We start from the raw sequence: 24,465 nt of genomic DNA, 5'->3' as shown, positions 1-24,465 counted from the left end.
TATTTTTCCTCTCAGGACAATAAATCTGCCAACCAACAACCCTGTTTCTGTACACCTGGCTAGTCATAAGTGAAAATAGAATGATTACATCTACCGAAACAGAATGTCATATTTCACCATATAAATAGCACCTTTCAAAACTACCATTACATTCATCAAAGGCTCCAACTTCAGATCAGATTCTATGGTGAAATTAAAATAATTTTTGATGTAAACAAGACTTAAAGCCCAATTGAAAAAGGGTTAGAAATTGTATTCGAAAAAAATTAATTACTAAAAACTCTGAATATGTAATACAAAAAAAAAAAGGTTGTGGTTTCACAGGAAAGTTGAAATATGAATCTGTCAAGCATAATGTGCTCAGGCAGGTTGCTCCTGGGCCTCAGGGCCTCGATTGCATTCACTTCATCCTCCAGTTTTTAGCTGACATACAGAAAAACAGAGTGCCTGATCCCTGAAAAGTTAAAATCATATAATGTCTTTCATAGAACTGAAAGATCACATAAAGTAAAAATTGTTTCAAGTCTGTAGTATGAGCTAACTTAAGTTTCATCCCATGCCATCATGTTATGCGAACACTCCTCTTAAACATTGTTAAAAGCTTTGTTCCAAAGATTCAGTTTCATAGATATCCAATTAAGATAATCAATCACTGCTCAAGTTAATATATATTGATCACCAGTGGCTTTAGATGTTTAGATTACATTTGGTTATTGACAACAGTCCATTCATTGCTTTCCTCATGTCCAACATCATCACTTTGCATAGCTGATTGGTATAAAAAAAACTAAAGCCAACAGGGTGGGAGTGTGAGCCGGGTGCATAATAGTTCAATATCACCAGATTTCTCCTCTTGTGGAGTCATTAAGTCTCAGCATAAGTCCACAATTTTACCCAGGCTGATATACTTGAAATATTTTGTAGCACCTACGGCTAAGACATAACATCACTGAAGCAGTGGCGGTTACATATCTACACATCGGCCAGCCAGACATTGGGTAAGACTTTATTAGCAGGAACATAAGCAAAAAAAAGAAATGACTGTTCTTCTCTCAAACATACACAAGAACTTAAAAATCCATGATGGTTGCTGTCAGGCTGCTAAGTCTGAGGTCTGTCCCAGCCTGATGTATGACCTTCCTCTTCACCCAAAAAAATCTGAAATACATCCTATTCTCCTGATTTTTTTATATTTCCTGCACAAAATAAAACCACAGGAATATCTTTGTACATTTTCATGCTGTAGCTTGCTTTAAAATCAGCAAGCAGCCTTGCTAGCCTCCTGTTGAAAATTAAACTTGTGTAGTGCTAGTTTAGTTCCAGCTTAGTCAGTGCTGTGTAACTTTGATGCTGAGGGAATCCTGGAACATCTGTATGGTTTATTTTCAGCTTTTCAGTGAAAATCTTGATGAATGGAGTTGATCAGTGAAGATCTAACTTTTTAAAGTATTGTACACGTGTTTATACCACCAGTATACCAGTGTTGATATAAACAAGGAAGATTGAGAAAACTCAGGATGGTTTATAATGACAAGATGAGGCTGCTGTGGGGAGTGTCAAGAAGTTTGTCAGTGTTGGGGTGCCAACCTGCCCTGTTGTCTTATGTAACCTGAGGCATAGCTTTATGTGTGTAGTGTCTGAGTCCAAAAATAACATAACTGCTGTGTTAGTTAACCTAGTATGCAGTTCTGTCTGATTCTCTTCCACATTATGGTCCCATTAGTGAACTTCTTTACATGTTGGACACTGTAGAGTGCTTTGTCTTGTTGTTTGTGTGTTTTTTTGGTGTTGTTGTTCTTTTTTTTTTTTGTTTTCTTTTTGGGATTGTATTTGAGTATTTTATTGTTATTGTGATACGGATCCTTCTGGGTCTGAAATAAAAAATAAAGAAAATTGAAGAAAGATGTGTAGTCCCTAAATTAAACTCATTCATTCATTCATTTTCTGAACCACTTAATCCAATTCCGGGTCGCGGGGAAGCTGGAGCCTATCCCAGCTGGCTTTGGGCAACAGGCAGGGTACACCCTGGACAACTCGCCAGTCTATCGCAGCTAAATTAAACTAAATATGACATTCTATTCTCACATTACCTTAAAACTAATTCAGTGCGACCATATAGGTTAGTAAACCTACAAAGCTTCATACTAAAATTATGTTAATATCCCACATAACATTAGTAGTTGAACTTGCATAGAAACAACATTTCTTCTACAAATGTGCAGTCAAATGGCGATATTTTTAAAAGATGACTAATTAGTAAAATAATATAAAATTTACTTTAAGCTGCTGGTATTCCATGCAGATCCAGTGAGATATTTCAGGCTTCCTCCACATTACCCATGGTGGCACCTGTGGTGTCTAATGGGATTTTAGAGGTGGCATGGTCCAGTATTTAATACATTTTTTACTTTTGTTGTGGGTGTCCGGCTGTTGGCACTGAAAAAAACAAATTCCCAAAAGTGCAACTGTTAAGGCATTTCAGATTTTAAAGCTGCGCTCTTGACCACTCTTAAAGTTGTGATTGAAAACACAGCTATCTGGCCTGACAGGCAGTGACATGGGTGGGTATGGATATGGATGTGCTGTAATCCATGTTCGTGCATGTAAGCAGTAAATCCCTTCACAGCTCGCTAACCTGATGGAGGATGGGAAGGTATGATGGATGGAGCAAGTAATCAGAGGGGAGAAAACAGGAAGATGTGAGTGTGAAGAGGAGGGTTATATGTCCACAAACTCCACCTGGGAAAAAGAAAACAGCTGACTTGGGGGGAAAAAAAGTGTAAGCAAGGTTTGGGTTGGATTGTTGTATGTGGAGAAAATGTTGTTTGGGGAAGAAATGCAGACGCTGAGTGACAATTTGTCAATGTCAGCTGCAAAACTGAAGAAAAATGCGAGAAACATTAACAGATGTGTGAAACATTTAGCATTTAGAAAAGTGAACAGAGTTAGTGTTATTCCATTTCAAACATAATTAAGACAGGAGTCATTAAATCCATGACCAAAAGGGACAGACTCATCCTCTTTCCTACTCTTCCTTGACCTTGATACAAATAAAAACGTGTCATCTTGGAAATCTGGCATACAGCATCATCTTTTCCTTCAATTTGACCCAAATGCTTGGCTGATTCAATCTTAAGTTAAACTTTTCCCCATTGACCTGCTTCACCTTCCTCTTTTCAACACCAAATGTTGTTACTTAAGCCACTGGAAATAACTGGCTTCAGAGCAAACCTTGCATTTAGGCACATTTTGTTTTTACATACTTGAAGAAACAACTGGTCTTATTGTTCTTCATGAAGGGAAAATTCATCTGATGACATTGCATAAGCTCCTGTAGAGGACAATTAGAAATGCTTTCCAGATCAGGCTTAGCTATCTAATTTTTCTCATAACAGCAGCGGCCATCAAAAGCGTCCTTTTAATCTCGATGAAGATAAGCATATGTTGTGGCAATGACACCGCAACAAAGACTTCGGTTGAAGAAGCTGATTGAAACAAGTCATCTGAAACAAGCATCAGCTGCAGGAATCTCTTTAAACAAGCTCCAGAGGAAGCTGCCTCGGGCGCTATCCTCTCTTTTCATGTGTACTTATTTATCTCACTTTTTCTTTTTAGGACACACTCACGGAGACGCGCATATTCATAAACCCGAAGTGTAGAGAACTTTACTTTCTGGACACAGCAGCAGAGCACAGATTTAGCTCTGGGCCAGATGATGGTTCGCTAATATGGGCCACTGCTTTAGAAGAAACACCAACGATAGAACAAAAGTGATGCCTGGAACAATATTATCATCCTTGAATGAATATTGCCATCCCTATGTCAGACTTGGTTTATCTACCTTTAACAGAGAATAACACAAAGAAATACTTTAATACTTGAAGAAAGGATGTCTGAGTGATTATTTTATCATTAGTATGCTTCTTTATTTACAAGGAAAATATATGGAGGACCACTTTGAAAAAGCAATACATCCTTTTAATGAGAAGAAATTAATTGTGAAATAGAAATGTAGATAAATGTCATTTCAAATTCAGCAATTATTTCATACAAAATTAAATCAAGTTGCAAAGTGTTTCTTAAGTACACATTTTAAATGGAAATATTAAAAATGAATAGCATATTGATCAAAACTCAGGAGGAAAAAAATAGATTTGGAAAAATGCTTTACCTTTTTTAAATTAAAATTGAAATTGAAATTATGGATTTATTTCACACAAATGCAAACGATAATCATACATTAATGGACAGACATGAATAGAAATACATTTAAAAAACATTTTTAAAAAAAAAAAAGCAACCACAACTGACAACTACATGTTTGATTTACATGTCTAAAAAGGAGAGGGAGGAAGTACAAACTTATATTATCATAATAATTCATGGTGCAATTCCTTTTTAAAATGTGTAATTACTAAACACTTTGCTATTCGATTTCTTTCTGTGTGAATTAATTGTTCAATTTAATGTTAAATTGAGCATTCTATAATTTTATTCCAAAATTAGTACTCATCATTGAAATGCTGTATTTCTTTTTCAAAGACCCTCCTGGTCTTCCATACAAAATAAGAAATAGAAGTAACTATTCCAGTGATGCAGCAAAGGCCAGACATCAAAATCTAACCCTTCATTTGTCACAAGATTAGTTGAACTGAGCAGATAAAAACAACAAAATTTGCTTTAAATAGAGGTTAGTACTAGTGACCTTTATCTACATTTATACTGGTGAAGTACTAAAGATACCCATTCCAGTTGCTAGTTTTACTAGCAGTATAACAGCCACTGTGTGAAGTGCATGTGCTGTATGCAAGCATATGTGAGGAAATAAGCAATAATCGAAACATGAAGTGCAGTTTCACTAGGTCCTGTTGCAGATGAAATGTTCTCTCTCCACATCAGGAAAAAGCATGTCTCAACATCAAGGTTTGCTCAGTTACATTAAGACTTCTCACTCAGCTGTCCATATTGCTGATGGTTATTGTCTGCCAAATGCAAATAAAATCTTGTGTGAACATGAAAGACCAAACACTCCTTACAGATTAACAAGACAAGATACCACTTGATAAGATATTATCTTTGCTGATGCCAAAAAGAAAGTCAGGAGTGGATGCTATGCATAATGACAAGCACGCCCTGCAGGTGTGTTTTTGGAAAAATCAAGTTATATCTGCAGGTGATTCAAGGCTTTTGACTCTGAGCACAAAGCCAGCCAACAGCTAGTATCATTTTATTGTAGATATAAAACAATATGACAGTGTTATGACACCTACATTAGCGCTGTGGTATACTATTTACTCAATTAGTTAGCCTTTAATGTATTTTTAATGCTTCTTCTGTATGGCTTTTCATGTTTTATGTACAGTACTATACATAAGAAATTGCCTTTCTCAAAGTGCAAAAACAACATTAAGGCTAATGCACTCATATTTTCATATTACGACTACTCAAGGGGACATATTTAAAGACACATTTGGCAGTTTATGTCTCAAATGTCTCTTCCACCGGATGGCAACCGCAGGTTCTCTAACACACTTGCAAGCAGGTGCATGATTATGGCATGTGGGTATGAATTTTAAAATCTGTCTACACCTTGTCCTGTACAGTTTGCACATAAATTTATATCAAGCAGTGTGTCTGTATTCTGCAGTGTGTTTGCGTGCGTCTCCTTAGGTTTTTTTTTTTTTTTCCCCGACTCAGCAATTTGATTGATCCACAGATCAAAGTGCAGAGTTGGACGAATACTGCGGTAAAGTTTGAGCAAGTGATGAATAAACATGAGATGGGACATTAAGGCAACATGCACATCTACACATCTCTTTAAGTACAGAGGAATATAAACCCCACCAATGTTGCACACACTGCTGAATCTTAACATACACGCAAAAGGATTATAAGACACACACACACTCACTCCCACACATAGAGTAAAGCCACTATATTCCCACTCATTACGCAATAACAATATTTTGCTTGAAGGTCAAATAAAGCCAGTGCAGCATCAGCCATCTGTGGCTGATGGTGCATTTCATTAAGAGGGACTCAGCTCAGCCTGTTTGTCTTTGTCTAATAACGGTATAGGGTAATCCTGTATTTATGAAACTCATATATACTTTCTTCATTCTCTGGAAACCACCATGAATGGACTGACATACTTCAGCAAAACCAATGTGCCCACACACACCTTCATACACCTCTAAAATGAATGCCCCTGCTCATATGAAAGCGCTTAAGAGTGAAAACATATACTGTTTTCATACACTGCTCTTTCTCATTGCTGTCCCTCCGCATGAAGAAAGGAGCAGAAGCCTTTAGCAAACACTGATGGATGAAATGTAATGCGTTTAACTGGCCAGTTAGTCTCCTGCAACACAAAACAGAGATATATTATGATGTACGATGGTAGAAGCTAGATTGATACAGAGAAAAAAACATGTTTTAAAAGAAATAAGAGTTCAAGCTCAAAACTTTGCTTGTTTAAATAAACAGAAATCACTTAACGCCAAATGTGTCATGTGTCTGATTTGTATGATTGCAAATGAGTAGCTTATGTTTTTTTTAACCCATTAAGTCATGTTTCTGTCACTGATGTTTGACATTTGTGTTCGGTTCATTTTTTTTCTAAATGCTTAATCATGCTAGTTTAGAAGCCCTTGATATCAGATTTCATATTTATTTTTTCAACATGCAATCAAATGAAGTTCAACTTAAATCCCTTGCAGTCTGAAATGCTGTTAGCCAGATGAGACTGTGTTGATGCCATTGTTATAAGTCACCCTGGTAACCAAAAAAATAAGGAAGACTTTATTATATGTGGGAAATTTTACTTTGTTTTTACTGGCTGTTAAACGTAGTGTTTATTTAGGTTTAAATCTGTAAAACAGATAATTAGATTCAAACTTGAGGTGCTTGGCTATGGTCACACGATGATGTTTCATGACATCAGCCTGTTCTCACCCTCACCATGTTACATGACGCTTGTTCGGAAGCGTTACGTAAGTCTTCTGTAAATCTGTTATAGTGTATATTTTACAATCTAATCATTATCCTTTATCATTAAAAAATTTTTAATGTGTAACAGAGTAATAAAGTAGCACCATAGTAGAGCAAAGGGAGTTATATTTTAAAAAAAAAAAAAAAAAAAAAAGAAAAAAAGTAACTTTTTTCCTATTATTATGCTTGTCGTAATGATACACCTAAGAAATTGTATCTTTACATTCTCCCTTATTTGGCTTCTGCTTAGGCTCACACACTACTTCAGGTAAGATGGTATTGACAATATTACATATTCAATATCATCACAAAGCAACATCCAAGTGATGCCTCACACACACACATTTATGCTGAGCGAATCACTGAGCAGTGTAATTATAGGTGCCTTCCCAGCAGCATCCCATTTGACTAATGAAGAACATCCCATTTCTTATCAATGAATTATGCATCACATATATTACAAAATGCTCCACTGAATAGATGATTAAAACAAACACACACTGCGCATAGGCAGACATGCACACATGCCGACACTAACAGAAAATTGCTGAAATTAACAAAAACTGCAGAATTTAAAAAGCAGCACAAAAAGAGTTGAGAAAAAAAAAGTAGTCCATTTACTAGTCATCCTTCAGTGTCGGCTTTTAAATCCACTTTAAAACCCTGTTCTACAATGAAGGCTTCAATCAGCTGAACTTGATCTTTTAATAAATTTGGATCTCACAGCTGTCACTAAGTACGTTTCGTAAAAATTCCTTCAGTCATCCTGAACAAAAAATAAGACAATTCACTTTTACAACACAGCTGAGCTTCATCTGCACTCGCATACATGAAAGGGTTTAGAGAAGGTTTATTAGTTTTCAGCAGCTTTATCAGATGGCCAGAGAGAGTTGAACTCATGAAGCTGAACACATGTTGGGGCACAGACTGAATGCAATACTACATGGACTGTGGGCAGAGAAAACATTTAATGTCCAAGTTATGTAAACAAGGAAAATTGTTTCCATTTTGAAGAGAGTTGGGAATATTGACAGGAGATGACCCAGACCCAAAACTGTTTGGACAAAGTGGGATTTTTCACAGTGCTTGAACAACATCTGTCCATAACACCAGATGATCCCAAGTGACTGTTTGATGGGAGGGTGCTTTAGGTGCAGGCTTAAGGGGAAACTGAAGAAGATGAAAAGTAAAAAAAAAATAAATAAAAATAAAAAATCTTGCCATAATTTAGAGATGAATGAATTATTTAATAATAAGTTTGCACAACTGTGTACACAATTGTGTAGGTAAATTTAACGGCAAAAGGAGTTTTATACCAAAGCTTTTTGCATTTCTATGCTGTACCAAGTAGAAGAGGGTGAAAATGAATGTTTATTTATATCATTTTTGTAAGGTTTCTATAAGGTTGAAACTTACTTGAATCATTTAGCTGTTGCCATGGTCACAAGGTGAACTGGAAGTTGCAAGACATGAAGGTTAAAATATTGTCCTGAAAGTTACTAATATGAATATTCTGCAATCTGAACAACACTCAGTAAAAAACTGCACTGGAGGATGAACCCTGAAGCTTTATAAAAAATAAATAAATAAATAAATAAAATAAAAATAAAGAAAGAAGGAATAAAGACTGAAATTTTGTAGAATATTTTCCAATAAAACTAAATCCGTTCACTATGTGCAGCAATATGCTGAATTATGGAAATGCTTGTCCTCAATTATTGTAGATTCTACAATCAACAGATCATTCAGACTCGCTCCATGATGGTAAGCACAACAGAACACAACCAGCAACAAAAATGCTCAGCAACCATCAATATATCACCAGTGCAAGACATTTACAATAGTCTCTTCCTTCTTTGGTGTAATCTATTTTTAAGATAAGAGCTTGAAAATACACACTCACACAGACCCCCCCCCCCCCCCCCCCCCCCCCCCCCCCCCTTCCTCCACCCCCACCCCCCATTGTCCCACATGGCACTGTTACAAAAGTAGCTTAGGATGCAGGATGGGTATAGGGAGATAGTTAAATGTGACAAAAGGAAGATGGAGGCTGGCCAAATGTTTTGAGGAGGAAAGATGAAAGAGCTTTGTGTGTGACAAAGTTCAGACAACTCCCACAGCAAAAGGGGGCGTGGGGGGGGGGGGGGGTTTCCCATGATCTGTTGGATAGTGTAGACTTGGATAAAACAGCCAAATGAGCACAAACCTGTCCATCCGATAAATGGTCAACTACATATTCAGCTCTCCCAGGCCATACAAGTCAAAGATATTAAAACTATTTAATATTGGTTAAAAAATGTTCAAAAAAGATCTACACTCTGGGTTTGTCACATCACAGAAAAATACATAATTACCACTCATGCAGTATCTAGTTTTATTCATTTCACCCGGTCACATAATCATAAAAAACTCACAAGTGCTCTCTGCTTTCAGATGTTGTGGTAATGGTTGCTAAATACCCTGACAGACAGATCCTAGATCAGCTAAAATGACAGAGAGATCAAGTAGAACCAGTCTATGTGTAGAACTTGTTTCAACCAAAGTAAATAGATCTGAAATCACAAAGGCACACTACAGTAATTGAATATTTCAGCCACCTTCCAGATTTGGAAGAATGGCAAGTCCTGCTGATTCAGTTGAGCTATCAGGGCAGCATAAGCAAAGCTGGAGAAGAAAAAAAATTGTGGTAATACCCATTGTAAAACATTACAGTTTGCCTTTGAAATACTCAGTTCCTTTATGGCATGAAAATGTGATTATAGTCCTACCAAAAAAAAAAAAAAAAAGAAGAAAAGTTTAAAAAATCTGTCCAACAGGCCAACTCCACAATTCACAGTTGTGTTTTTTTTGTTTGTTTGTTTGTGTGTGTTTTTGTTTTGTTTTGTTTTTTAACATCTTTATAGCAACTAATGCATGTTGTGTTTACATGCAAATCTCTGGATTTTTTTTAACCTATAACAACCCAGTGTGACATATGTAACATATTGTTTTCAAGATAAATGGCATCACTTTATGGTACAAAGTTTGCTCAAAATCCTGTGGAACACCATTAGCTTTTTGTCTTCTGCCCTTTAATGGACACCAGAAAAAAACAAATATTAAAATATTGACACATCACAAAGTAATAGATGGGAATTTTTTTTTTTATTTAACTTTATTTAATTTAACAAATAAAGACCTCATGTTCTAAGAATTGGACTTACCTGGAATTTTTTGGGTTGGGATCTTTATGGGTTAATTGGACTTGACAGCATCACAGTGCTTATCATAACACTGTAAAAACAATCATCTTCCTTTGCCTCTAAAGTTTTTAATGTAAGAAGCCATGTGAAGAAAAATACTGGGACAAATAGGAAAAAGAGGGCCTGGGGGGTCTCTGAATGCTGTTACTTTTACAGATTTAGTGAAAGATGGCCTCAACATGAGAGTTTTTCATGCATGAAGGGGTAATGGAGGCTGCTGAGGTAGAGGGAAGGACTGATAAGTTGCTTCAGTTCTTAAGCAAAGTCCATTTTTAGGTGGTTATGTTCTGCTAAAGAAGGCTCAGTCTCTTCATACAGTTTATCATGACCACATGCACCTAACTTTGCACTCTACACGGACAAAAGCGCTTGACTTGATGCATAGTGGACAAAATTTAAAGCCATCACAGACTCGAGCATATGTATTCCAAAGACAAACCTGTTCTTTTGTGATTTGTTAGCCTTTAACAAAACTCACAGTAGGGATGCAGATGAATAGAAGGAAGGTGGACAAAATAATGAAAAGAAAGATAAATAAAAAAGAAAGAGAGAGAAAGGTGACAACATAAATGGCACTGGCATAATAATAGGTCACTCTTTTCCTAAGTGGGGCCCTTTTTGTTCAAACAACCTTTAACAGTCAAAGGGTGAATCAAAAGGGAGACGGTAAAATGCTGCCTCCTTTCAATAAAGGCCTGTTTTAATAGGCTTGTGAATGAATACTGTACACACACACACACACACAATTGCTTCATGGTAAAAGCAAGAAGACAAAGACAACGGATTAAAAACAGGAAGAAAATTCAGTGATGGGGGCGAAGAATCAATGTAAAGATGCATGAGAAGCTAAGGGCCACATTTTACTGAGTAATGCGTTGTCAAACTATTGAAAAGAACCATTTTACATATAGACATACACACCTCGAGTAATGGACAATGTCTTGGCACAAAACCACTGTCACGAAGTGAATGTCGTGCTTGAGGGCTTGGACAGGAGGAGGGGAAGTTACCATTAGTATAAAAGGATGCAGATGTTGAAACTTTGTGGCTGAGAATGAGATCTATTCATCTGCAAATTCCAACTTTTGCAAGTTTTCACCAGGAAATAAGTGCTGGAATAACTATATTACAGCCAGACAAAAGTGAGTGATGTAAACGGCCATCCCAATCCAATGTCAACCATTCCAGTTAAACATGGTCACAATGTTTGCTTTACTTTCCAGCAGTGGAACATCAGCTGTTTTAACTCTGTTAGAAAACATTAAAAAGGAAGGCTTGACTTTAAACAATAAACTTTATATTTGATTCATTCATGTTAAAATGAATGTCCAGGAGGCTGTCATTATAATATCTGGGATTATGAACCATATTTCCATTTAAAGGTCAAAAACCGTCTTAGGTTACTTTTAATGGGTTACACAAAGCAAGTCTTGACATGTCAATAAGTGCATTTGAGGTGCGGGTAGTCAGATTTTGTTTCCTTTAAACAAAGCCAGGCTAGTTTCTTCACCGTGTTTCCTGTCAGGCAAACCCAAACGTCTGCTGGCATCGGCTTCAACAGTCAAACTACTCTTTTAAGTCAAGAGAAATGACCCACGACACTTGCCAACCTACCATGAAATGTTTAAGTATATATTTAAAGAACTGAATCCTGATGTTTTGGCAATGCCTTCAATGCCAAAAACAGGTTTAAGTTTCTATTTTATAGAATATGTTTTGATTTGTTGCCTATTCATGAGCTCCCTCCATGGCATCTTTCTGAGACATAGAATACCAACAACCCAGCCCCACATGGCTATCCCCTGCTCCATGTTGATCCGCTCTTTCCCATCCACCTCTGCCGCTAACTAGGTTTTTCTTTACAGTCAACTGGAAAGGGGAAGCACCAGAACAAACCAACACCAACAGGCCCTTTGTCCGTCAGCATCAGAAAACACGCTTTCAGTCTTTCCTTTCTTTGTCTGTCTACCTCCTACATAAACCAAGCCTGAGCATGAGTCTTTCCCCCAGCTCTTGCTTTCAACAATGCTTCATCACAGTGTCCCAGCCCACACGCCAGAATACCGCAGAGGGGTGCCATGAACCTCACCCTCTATCTGGCTCTTTTATTGTCTCCAACAGCCGCACTCCTCTTCCTTTATGTCACTTCCTCATCAGCACAATTTCCATCCTTCTCTACACCTCCCAAATTGGTGACCTCATCCAACACCCACATCTCGGTGACTTCATCAAGCGGCAGCTGCAGTCAAGGCTGCAGAGCAGGGTGTTGTTGGAAGGGACAATTAATGCCGCCTCTACGTCTGGGACACCAGCGTGAGACTTCCACAGATATCATCCACTTCTGTGTTTCATCTTTGGCTTTTAATCTCTCAGAAATCAGCATCTGACAATCTCATTTGTCACCAGTATCAACTGATGTCTGAGAAATGAAAGTGATGCAACCGTTCATGGCACTTCATTCAACAATGGCACCAAAAACTGCACCAAAGCAGTTACAAACAAGCTTGGCTACCTTAGCAGCCATCTCAATGTTAGACTAAAGGAATGGTTTCTGAAAATATAGCTTTTTGACAACAAAATAATTCAAATATCATCTCATCTCAGATATGAGGAGAGTCATGATGAAGACATTCAGAAATGCCCAAAGCTAGTAAAGACAAGGGGAATTAGTGTCTTTTTTCACCTTTTCAACATATGCTCGGGATTTTATTCTTGAGAGTGGATCACCATTATGAGAATCCAAATAGATTACTTTCTTGGGTTTTGCTCATGTCTTTTGACTTAAAGGGCAGCATTACAAAAGACTATTTGTTCAGGCAGCCCCACAAGAAAGCTGGTAAAAAGCCTCATTTACAGTCTCCAGATTGGGTTTCAGGTGGTTTACAGCTCTGCAGGTTGGTTACAAAGTCTCAGACTTTTCTAAAGGGTTTTTCTTCCCCTGTTTCACTTGTCTTTCCTTTATTTTTCACTTAATTTGTTCAATCTCCATGTTTCCCTCCATACCCAGACTGGTGAGGTCATTAGTTTGGGAGATGGAGGAAAGGATAGTGATTGTAATTTACCAGTTTGGGAAAAGCGGTAAAGTACTCTTTTACCTGCCACCTTAGTGTGCACACTTATTTTAATTGTATCTACAAACCATGTAAACAATTATATGATAAAGCTATGCTTAAATTTTCATTTGTAAGGATTAAAAAGCCTCTTGCAGAAGCTCGAGACTGCCATCTGCTGGATTCTGGTGATAATTACATCCAAGGTGTATCTGAAACAAACCAGACTGGCGACTTAGACTTAGAAAATGAGCTAATAATAATAAAAATAATAAATACTTCTGCTTGGAAAAAAGTAAGGAAGATGGGTAAAAAAAAAAAAGAAGATAAAAATAAAGAAGGCTAAATTTAATATGTCAGTTAAATTTTGTGTTAGCCTGAATTTCCTCTGAATAAAGTATCTTTGATTTGATCTCTGACTGCTTGATAACCAATCCACCAATCTATTTCCATTTTTCACAAAATTTGACTTTAATATAAAGAAGGTGTCTTTGTAAAATTCAGAAAGGCAGTGCTGTGTTAGAAATAGTGAATATACATGGATCCAGGTTCTTTTCTGACAGCGTTTAGCAGAGGACAAGGAGCTTCATCACAATGTATGTGTCTTTTTCCGGGTATTCAGAGATGCTGCTGCAGCCACAGCACTGTGTTGAGGAAGCAGTCGGTCTGTGTGTCCACCCTGGACAAAGAATGTCCATCCTCTGGAAACCACAACAACCTGGAAGGAGAAAGGGAATGATAATTGATTTTGACAAAAAATAAATCAATAAATAAACACATCATCTGTAGGGCTGCTATGATTTTTATATTGTCAGAGCTTCATCATTTGATGCTCTGTTGTACCTGACAGGTGAACCTCTGCTCTTCAGCACTTTGTAAAGCTCCAGACCCTGGTGAGGAGACACTCGCCTGTCTCTGCCCCCCAGCATCAGTAGCACTGGAGCCTTGATCTGAACACCAGAATGCATCATTGTTGCTTCTATGCAACTGATGTCATGTGACTTATCAGTTTATGACGAGGCTCGTGTAATTGATGTAAATATATGATCTTAAGTTTGTTAAGGATCTAGATTTTCTTATATTCTGTTTTTTAGATGCTATTCAAAGTGTGTTTGAGAGTGCCTGACCTGCACAGCGTGTGTGATGGGGGATTTCTGCAACATAGCAGCCAGGGCTTCAGCAGTGGGTATATTGTCATAAGAGAACTGAAACCCAGCGCTGGTGTAACGCCTGCAAGAGAGAAAATGAGAAAAACATTCACACAGATGTGCTGCAATGCAGAAAACCATCCAATCTGTCACATATCAGCCTGCTTGCTCACCAGTCCACTATATCACTGGTTCCCAGTAAGGTAGCAGCATTGATGACAGGGTTCCTGGCTGCACATGCTTTGTAGAAGCCTGGGTACTGACCAATCAGATGACAGGACAGGACGCCGCCATGAGAACCGCCAATCACAGCCAAGCGTTTTGAGTCGAGGGTTGTGTCGCGCTGCAGCGCAGTAAGCACAGCCCGCTGGGTGAAGACAGCAAGATCAAATCAGTTTCTTACATTTGCAAGATGAATCGGTCAAACCGCAGGACCACTCACTGACCTGCACGTCTTTTACATCCTGACTCCCAATCTGACCAATCAGGGACAAAATGCTGTCCTGGCCAAACCCTGTGGATCCTCTGTAGTTCACTGGATGGAGATACAGAGACGTGGGAGATTTACAAAGGTTAAATCAAAAGTTAAATGTAAACAGGACTAAAGACAGTGAATTTCTAAGTCAGTGAATTCACAAGACTTTCATGAAAAAAAAAAAGAAAAGAAAAACAAATTAGTTCAAGCTGTCAAAAGGTCAAAACCACAGTTATGAGCCTGATTTGTGACGTGTGTTTCTCAGGATACGTGAATATAATCGTGACAGTTGCCTTGGGGACATGTGGAAGGGTCTCTGAGAAGCCAGTATTTGGTTTGATGATGGAATAATAATGTGTGAATAAGGTATATCATGAGGAAGAAAACCTGAGTCTCCACTAATAAAGACATGAATAAGAATGCGTATGAAATTGCATTTCATTCATAGACACATAATGATGGTTAATGGTATCCACTGGAACTTCACTGTCAGGAAAAAGCAAATCTTAATTTATTTTATGGTGACAAAAATCCACCTACACAAACTTGTAACCGCTGTTGTTTCTTTAATGCAACATAACCTCATTTATTTGTAAATGGTTCAACTAACGGCAGCCATGTGTAATGTCTGCGGTAGATTAAACTTCAGTGAAAGTCTCTGCAATTTGACTTTAATCATTTCTGTAAAAATCTCTTAGTTTCTTCATGATGTGAGAGAAAGTGGCTCCACTTGATGCTAAGATGTTGCTGTTCCTGTTCATCAGTCATTTTCTGAACCACTTAGTCCAATTAATGGTCGCAGGGGAGCCTGAGTCAATCCCAGCAATCATTGGGCGAGAGGCAGGGTACACCCTGGACAGGTCACCAGTCAAAAATTACCATTCACACTCACACATAGGGACAATTACAGCAACCAATTAACCTGACATGCATGTCCATGGACAGTGGGAGGAAGCCTGCGTACCAAGGGAGAACTCACCCATACATGGGGAGAACATGCAGACACAGAAGGGCCACCGTTTGAGCCGCCTCCCGGCCAAGGTTGAGCTCCTTGCTGTGAGGCTACAGTGCTAAGCACTACACCACTGTAACAGTTTAATAACTAAATAAATAAATAAATATTGTTCTCACCAATCTGAAATGAATAATGGGAACTGTTGTTTATTTCTGTTCAGTGAAGTTCCACTTATTCTTTGCTGGTGCTTTTATTGATGCATTAATTTGTTTTTTCCACGTGAAATATTTTTTATATGCAAATGAAAATCCAGTTTGTACATTTACATGTAATGACAGACTTGTGCACACCTTAACAGACTGGTGAAAGGGTATGTTTGCATATTTCAGACTTGCTGTGTTTTTTTTTTTTTTTTGTTTGTTTTTCCACATGTGGCCCAAAAAGTCTGCTGTTTCTATGACAACCTTATAAAAAATAACAAAATTTCATGAACTTCCTAAAACGCTTTCTCCTGAAACATGGAACCAATTTTCTAAGCATTCCTGCTTTTGTTGCTATTTTGTGCAGGAGAGAAAACAGGCCTCACCCATGAGCACAGCGAAGCCGAGCTTAACCAACCCAGCTGTGGTGCAGTTCCACTCTGCGGGGAACTGGGAGTGAGGACCACCTGGTGGGGGTGGCAAACAAAAGAGAATTTCTTGTAGGTGCTGCAATGGTAAACATTTCAAAATGTGCCCTTTCAATATAAAGTGAATACAGACCGTGGATGAAAACGACCAGAGGTGTTTTAGTTTCACAAAGGTGAGAAGACGGTTTGACCAAAACAGCCCCGAAATCCAAGCCAGCTTTGATGAGACAGAAAGAAAAAGACGAAGTATGAAGAACGGAGCTTCGACAGAATAAAAAACCTTGGCTAATAATGAAACTGAGTGCTTACAGTAGGATGTGTTATCCTCCTCTGGTGGAGGTGTAACATCTAGATCTGACCACTGGAAGTCAAAGGTCACGGCGGGCTGCTGCAGGGTTTGCCAGGTCACAGCCTCGCCTGTCGATGGGAGGAATCCCACCCTCTGCAAACACACACACACACACACACACACACAAACATGTAGCCCATAAACAAAAGTTGTTTTTCTTTTCTTTCACAAATTATTCAAGTTGTGTTTTACTAAGCAACACATTGTGTATGTGTGTTTACATACGAGGGTGGGAGGTGTGTTGGGGCTGGAGCAGCAGACCACCATCAGGTCTCTGTGGACCGCCAGCAGCTTCCAGCTGCTGTAAACTTTGGAGAGATCGGGGAGATCTGCAGCAGAGACAAGATGGCAAATGAAAGACAAGACAGACTTGTGATGGAAACGGGAAACAAAGAGAGAAAATGGGTGGATGAAACGGTTTGCAGATGCTGATGACATTCAGAACTGACAGGAAAATATCGTTCATACTCAACTTTAAGTTTCAAATTTCCCAACAAGATGTCTGACTGTTTTAGTGTGATCATACCTTCATCTTCTCTCTTGTGCTCTTGATGAAGATGAGATGATAGAGGAGGAACAGGAGGAGGAGGAGGAAGGGGAAAGTTGGACTCAACAGCTAGGGGAAAAGCTGGAAAAGCAGAACAAGGAGAAGGGGGAGGTGGGAAAAGAGGGGATAGGGGAGGAGGTGGTAAGGGAGGAGGAGGAGGTGGTAGAGAAGAATAAGACCAATAAGGGGAAGGAGGAGGAGGAAGAAGAGGAGAATGTGGGATGGATGGAGGAGGAGGGAAAATAAGAGATTGAGACGAGGACAGAAGAGGCAGAGGAGGAGGAGGCGGCAGTGGAGGAGAGGACGGACTCTTACTATCAGAGAGGAAGGTGACTTTCTGTGATCTTCTGTCAACCATAAAGAGGTCCTGCAAGAGACAAAGCAATGAGTGAGTCATGAAGAGAAAATATGACTTTTTCTATACTCGTTAAAAAGACCTTTCCACGTCGTGATGGCAGCGTTTACCTTCTGGTTCCTGCAGGCGCTGCTGAATGCCACTCTCTGACCATCTGCAGACCAGCAGCAGGACGGCAGAGCTTCATACACACCTGCAAACTCACCTGAAACAGACACAAAAAGCTCACGTTGTCCTTATCCAGACTTTGAGTTTTTTTGTTTTTTTTTGCTTCCAGTACTTTATTCATCGTGACCTTTGGCATTTTCTAACAGATGAATACTGAGCTCAGCGCTCAACGATACCAAGATAACGTATGCAAACTTGTTGCCTAACCCACCGCTCTGAGGTCTGCTGACAACATCCAACAGCATGGAGGTCTTCCTGCTCTTCAGGTCCAGCTGTAAAGAAGATTATCCATTAACAGAAGGAGCACAGAAGACCCACAAATCCACACACACAGTACACACACACTACCTGCTGCAGACTGAGGCACTGGTTGTGAGGACCAAAGACTTTACCCTGCAGGTAGATCAGGGTGGACCCGTCTGGACTCAACCTGGGACACGACACCGAGACGTTGTCCTCCGACAGGCATTCTGGTTAGAAGGGAGGAGGATGGACAGTTCAGTCCAGCACAGAGGTCAGAGGTCAGCAGAGCTACATGCATTAACAGAGAAACAGAATTAATGTTCTCACCACAGTTTCCGTTCAGGTCAAGTTTAAACAAAGCTGATCTGAAAGAGTTTAGAAAGAGAGGAATGCAGTGAGGAAGCAAACAGTCGTCACTTTTTAGCCTAAAGGTTTCGATTTCACACTATAAGCAATTGCAATACAGCTGTTGAGCAGTATATCACATCTGGCTAAGCCAGTCATGCTGAAGAGGTCCTGTTTTCATGTCTTAATTCACAGGCCAAGCTAGAAAAAGAAACTGAAGCTCTTTGCTAAAGACTTCTATAATCAGCTACCTGGAGCCAGTTTGTAGGGGTTGTAGAGGAGCTGCGCTGTTCATAAAGGCTTCCAAACTCAGATTAATGCTCTACTTCTGAATAAAGATTGGCTTATGGAGCCACGTCTCAATCGCAACTTGAATAAACATCAGAGATGATAAAAGATGATCAAGGCTCTGGAAGCATTTTTAAAAAAAAACTGCATGTTCATCATTTACAACCAGATTCCACAATAAGAGCTTCAGTAGGATTTGAAGAACAATTAATTCTAAATAACATCATGGGAAACTATCAGAGGAACAGTCCACCGAAAAATGGGCGTTCCTGGCAAACGGACAGTAAACAGGGCAGTTTGCAGCCAAGTATGAAGCAGCCAGGATGAGAAGTAGAAGCTTCAAGTCTGGGGTCCCAAGTAGATAAAATACTAATTTCGCTCTCCATCTTAGAAATACAATACTTGTTACCTCAAGTACTTTGTATTTTGTTTGCTACTTGCAAAAGAACAGAGCAAGAGACTGACGGGTAGAGCGAGGCGGAGTGAACAGTGATTTAGATGCTCTACCGCTCGGCCATATTAAGGACTGCAAGCCGGTGCATGTTCCAGCTCTCACCTCACAGACAGTCACAAGCTGTGAGCTGTGATCAAAAGTATGAAATCGTGGATAAAACAAGGGAAGAGGGTCGCAGAATAGTCATCTCTTCTATGTGTTAAAAGAAAGCAGTGGAGTTGGTTTAAGCATCTGGTCAGGATGTCTTCCAGACGTCCTCCAATGAAGAAGATTTGGATAAGTCCGACTGGGAGGGGGCCTAGGGGTAGACCCAGGGCCTGGTGGAAGGATTACTTTGCTGCCTTGGGAATACCCTGGAATTCCTCAAGAAAGACACGAGACAAGACTGCTGCCTCGTGACCTCGTCCCAGCAAATCCATCAGAAGAAGATGGACAGATGGACGGAAATTCAGAGTTCTGAGTTTAAACTGAGACAATGTGGCATCACAAACACTGATGGCATCAAAGTGCTTTGCTGAGGTCAAAAGTCCTCCTCGTTGTTGTGCAGGTGTTTTAAGCAGCTCTGAGAAACATCTGAGGATTTAATATTATACAATAAAGAGTTCATTTTCTTTTTCTAGTTTGAACAGTAAATGATTTGATATATTCATTATAAAACAGGAAAAACTATTCAGTGCACCTCTTTTAGAACTTAAAACATCTGTTGTTTTTCCAGCCTAAGTAAGAAAATAAAGCACCTTCGATTAGAGCAGAACTTCAGTCCGAGTCTGAAGGGTTCATGGAACCAACCAATGAAAAACACAGACTGACTACTGGGAGCCCACAGAGCCTGGAGGAAAAAACAATATGTGCAAATATTAAATCACAACACCTAAAAACTGAAGGTACGCCCTTACAGATAGTTTCCATTGACAGGAAGGAATAGGGATGAAACATTCCTAACAGTATGGGCACATTAGGTTGTCTGTCCTCACCTGCCCAGGTGAGACATCAAGAGGGACACCCTGCAGCATGCTGACTGCACCATTACGCAAATCCACCACACACATCACTGGGACGCTTCTGTTGGTTAGAGCCTCACCCCAATCCTCACAGTACACACTCCTGTCCTGTTTGGACACAAACATTTCTCCGTATAATTAATAACTCAGGATGAACATGTGTAAGGAGTGTGTATGTCTGTTGATTTGTGATACTTTGCTGCAGGCAGAATCCACCTCTGGTGTTTCTGTTGATGAGTTCCTGCTTTTCTCAGCTACATACAGCAGTTTGTTCTCACACTCCGACCACGACAGACAGCCGAACTGGGCTGGAAACACACACATAAAGTGGTGTCACTTAAGCGCAGAAACACCTGAGCAGATTTTGTTGGGGGGAAATCATGGAACCATCTCACCATCATCATAGACTCTGCCATGTATGTTCAACGCAGTCAGGTTGAGACATTTCCTGAGGCCATGGCGGTCCCATATCTAAACAGCAACAACCATAATCAAAAGTCAGCTGGAGATCTTGAACATGAATTTTAGTCGAGATTAATGGGTTCATCTTTCTTACCTCTAGAAGCTGATGGTTTCCTGTCTCCCTGACAACGGCCCTCAGGCCCTGAATGGGAGAGAACCTACTCAATAACCTGCAGAGAAGAAATAAAGATTCTTTCAAATTCTACTCACTTGAGTAAAACTGAGCACTGTTAGAAAGAAATCTGTTTCCAAGTGGTGGTTTTGTTAAGTTCTGCATATGACCTGCCAGAAGGGGATGAACTCACTCTCCAGAGACAGGTACACACGATCCTGTTGGCAAAACACTCCTGATGCTCCTGTGGTTGTTGCTGTCAGCAATTAGAGTCCACTGCTGTAAGTAGCGAAGTCTAGATCCCCGGACCAGGTCGCTCTGACTCCACTCTGAGAGGACAACAGTCAACAGTTTTCAATTTAAATCTAATAAAGAGAAATTTAATAACTTTAATTATTACTTAGTCCAAAAAGACAAAAACTTGTTCACCTTGCAGCAAGATAGCTGGACTATACAATCTGATATTCTGATTGTATTTTTGGAGACATAAGATAAGTATGCTTAGGAATAAGGAATAGTTCCTGTTTACTTTTTGCCTTCTAACCTTAAAATTACTGCCTATATTTGATCAAAACCTACAACGTCCTCTTTCAGACCTAATTTAAAGTCCAGTTAATGGAAACAGTAGTGGAGAGAAAGTGAGATTACCTTGGCTAGATCTATTGCAACCATGACTTAGGCCTTTTGCTCTGGTTTTGTTTTCAGCCTTTAAAAATCCAGTAATTGTGAAACTGTAATTAGGATGAGTCCTGTCTGTGTTAATGAAACCCCCAGCAGTGTCATGAAGAGGACAGGACCATTTCTCTGTGAACTCAATCTGGTTAAATTACCCTGGCAAGTCCAGGCTGAGTGGTCTCAATGAGAAACAGATTGGGTTTACTTGTAAATCTTTCTAAACCCTTTAGACAAGATCAGTGGCAGCGCACGGGTAAATCATCACATTCACATATGCCTTTACTGTGGATGTTCACATTGCTGAGGTTTGCTGTGCAAACCCTCTTCTTTTAGTGATCATCAGTCAGAAATATCAGCTGTGCAGTTAAAATTTCTTGGACCGATCAAAGCTGCGGATAAGGACTTTAAACAGTAAACCACGGAAATTATAAATTGCTGACTCTGCTGTTTACTTTACTTGGCATTTTTGTAGTTGTGTGATGAACTTTGCAGACTTTCTGGATCCTTACCAAGGCTAGCTCTGGTCTGCTTTAAATGTGCCCAGTCAGACTCCTTCAGCCCAATGAATCAGTTAGATCAGACCAGATCTAAACACCACAACTATGTGAAGACCATTTCAGTATTATAGTTTCCTGAGGAATTGTATTGTCTTTTTTTTGCTTTGCTTTGATGCAGTTACCATTCATTCAGTTCACTGCGTCCCCTCAGGTGCAAATGATGCCCACAAGCACCATTAGTGATGAATGACATGAGGAAGCACTGCACAGAGAGCTGTTAGCTGGAGTTAGCTCACCTGCAGTCACAGTGTAGACCCGGACCTCTGCTGGCTGCTCTTCTATCACATGAGCTGAAACAGGCGTGGGGAGGCCGCTGACCTCTCCGTACACCCCGATGATGTATCTAGCCTCCATCTGGCTCTACTGTCGCACACACAACTCGCATTAATTCATCAAACCGTAACAGTCACAGTCGGTCAACCTTGGCAGCACAGATAATTGCACACTCATGCATCACGCGCTGACATTGTGGTTCTTCTTAGTTGCTGAAAGCCTCGATTTCAGCTCATGAGTTTATTCATATCACTCAAACAGTCTATCACTACACCTGGGCCTGATTGAGTATTTTACAACAACTTTTACCATACCAGTGTCTCCATGTTGAATTCATGAATGGGCGATACCACTTTAGATAGTTGGAAGGGGTGTAGTAGCGGTAACTGACCGGAGGGGGGCAGCCGAGGTTGGTTGAGTGCGATTTTAAAATGCTTCTCATTGACAATTTCATTTATGAATATCCAAGCATTGTTCACTTGTTAAAGGGACCATAATTCTGCGACGGTTTGAACCTTTATTTCCTTACGTTTACCTCCTTTCCTCTTTGTAAAGACTCGAAAAGCCTACAGAGGAGGAAAAGAAGGGAGTGTTGTCATGGTAACCAATGTGTTGCGGTAACTTTTCTTTCATCGGTCAGTCATGGAGGATCAGAAAGTTCAGACCTGCGATTTTTACAGGACGGATCCCAACCTGCCGAGCAGATTTAATAATCCGGACTGTTTCAGTGGATACGGGTACAGTAAAATCTGTTACAGCACGAAATGGAACTGTTTACCAGATGTTAGATTGTTGTGCTTGAAGGGAAAAACAGTTTCTGCTGTGGGTTGTTGCATTAATCTAATCAAATAGTATTCAATCAAATTCTAGACATGAGGTTAAATTTATTCCGATAAATTAATGTTATAATACAGAGTGTGGTTGTTTGTCCCGCCACTGTGAATAAGAATAATCGTTGTAGAAGATGGATGGATTCATTTTGGTTAATATGTACAGTAATTGAAAAAAAACTAGCCTAAAACAACTCGTATAGTACACTTCTCTCAGTGACTCCTGCAAGATGGAGCCGAAGCGAGCCGAGGGCTTTATTATCATTGAGGTCAGGAACAGAAGATCCACCTTTTACAGACCAGTGCTGCTCAGGGTTGATCAGGGTTACGACTGTATTACTGATTCCCTCTTATAGCTGTAGTAATCATCCTCATCCTGCTTGTGTTTCAGCTCTAAAAAGAGTCATCCATTGTACCGAACGACCAACCAGACGTACGGAAATTGGAAACCATCAGTTCACGACATGCCGGTGAGATGACAGCACAATTAGTTTTACATAACAATAAACTTCACATTTATATGTCAGATTACTTCATTTGTTCATCTTTTGTGATTTTTTTTTTTTTTTTTTTTTAACGAATAGATACGTTTTAATGCAATGCCATGACAACAAAAGCTCGTGTGTGTGTGTGTGTGTGTGTGTGTGTGTGTGTTTAGATTGTGTATAAAGGATCATCACATAAGTTTTCGGCGGAGATGCTTCGGGCTGGGATGTATCGGGATGACGGATTTAATACAGCCCTGGAAAGTGACAGCAGAGTGACGGTTTCCACGGCAACCTACCACAAAAAAGTTCAGCACGAGTATTTGTATCATTGTGGAAAGCAGAACAGCGACCATCACGGGAGCGATAAATAAAGCTGATTTTAATACTACCATCTTGTTTTGCTGATTTTTATGCAGACAGTTGTAAACATGAGCACAACAAACTAGTCACAAACTGGGCGAGGAGTCTACCAAACTGGTTCCTGTTCGGGTTTGGGGCCAGAGACTTCCAGAATCTGTTGTTCTGTTTCAAACATTTTTTTAAAAGTACAACACTGGAACCAGCAATTCCCTGGTTCAGATCTTATTCACAATTTAATCTGACCAATAACCTGGAGTGTCCAGCTTCCTGAGTGTCACAATCCTGCAGGTTTTACATGCACCCCGCTCCAACGCACCTGACTCAAGTTTATCAGGGATTGTGCAAAACTTCATAGGCTGCTGGATTTATTGAACGTTAGCCAGGTGTGTTGGAACAGATGCATAAAAAAAAACAAAAAAACATGCAGGACAGTGGCCCTTGAGGACCAACTTTGGACTGCTCTGTCATAA

At 39.6% G+C, this 24,465-nt stretch overlaps 1 protein-coding gene across 3 annotated transcripts; it reads right to left on the bottom strand.

The window, feature by feature from the left end:
- Window positions 1-13,773: 13,773 nt before the first annotated feature.
- Window positions 13,774-22,613, bottom strand: LOC306754402 (acylamino-acid-releasing enzyme). Of its 3 annotated transcripts, none has more exons than XM_079238413.1 (22): window positions 22,281-22,613; window positions 21,006-21,141; window positions 20,795-20,870; window positions 20,634-20,709; window positions 20,434-20,546; window positions 20,212-20,346; window positions 19,975-20,066; window positions 18,478-18,515; window positions 18,256-18,377; window positions 18,119-18,179; window positions 17,850-17,944; window positions 17,700-17,751; window positions 17,364-17,465; window positions 17,063-17,166; window positions 16,798-16,930; window positions 16,622-16,705; window positions 16,447-16,527; window positions 14,877-14,965; window positions 14,604-14,797; window positions 14,410-14,512; window positions 14,126-14,232; window positions 13,774-14,000 (listed from the first exon to the last, which is right to left on the bottom strand). In XM_079238413.1, the coding sequence occupies exons 1-22, from the start codon at window positions 22,396-22,398 to the stop codon at window positions 13,901-13,903; spliced, it is 2,211 nt and encodes a 736-aa protein (XP_079094539.1). In that variant the 5' UTR covers window positions 22,399-22,613; the 3' UTR covers window positions 13,774-13,900. The 3 variants fall into 3 exon arrangements, with proteins under 3 accessions (XP_079094539.1, XP_079094540.1, XP_079094541.1); XM_079238414.1 differs by having other exon boundaries at window positions 20,455-20,546; XM_079238415.1 differs by lacking the exon at window positions 17,364-17,465.
- Between the last annotated feature and the right edge of the window lie 1,852 nt (window positions 22,614-24,465).

This window comes from Telmatherina bonti (assembly GCF_933228915.1).
Source record: "Telmatherina bonti genome assembly, chromosome: 4".
Taxonomy (NCBI): domain Eukaryota; kingdom Metazoa; phylum Chordata; class Actinopteri; order Atheriniformes; family Telmatherinidae; genus Telmatherina; species Telmatherina bonti.
The sequence above is the reverse complement of the archived record's forward strand: the minus strand, read 5'-3'. Positions and strand labels throughout refer to the sequence as shown.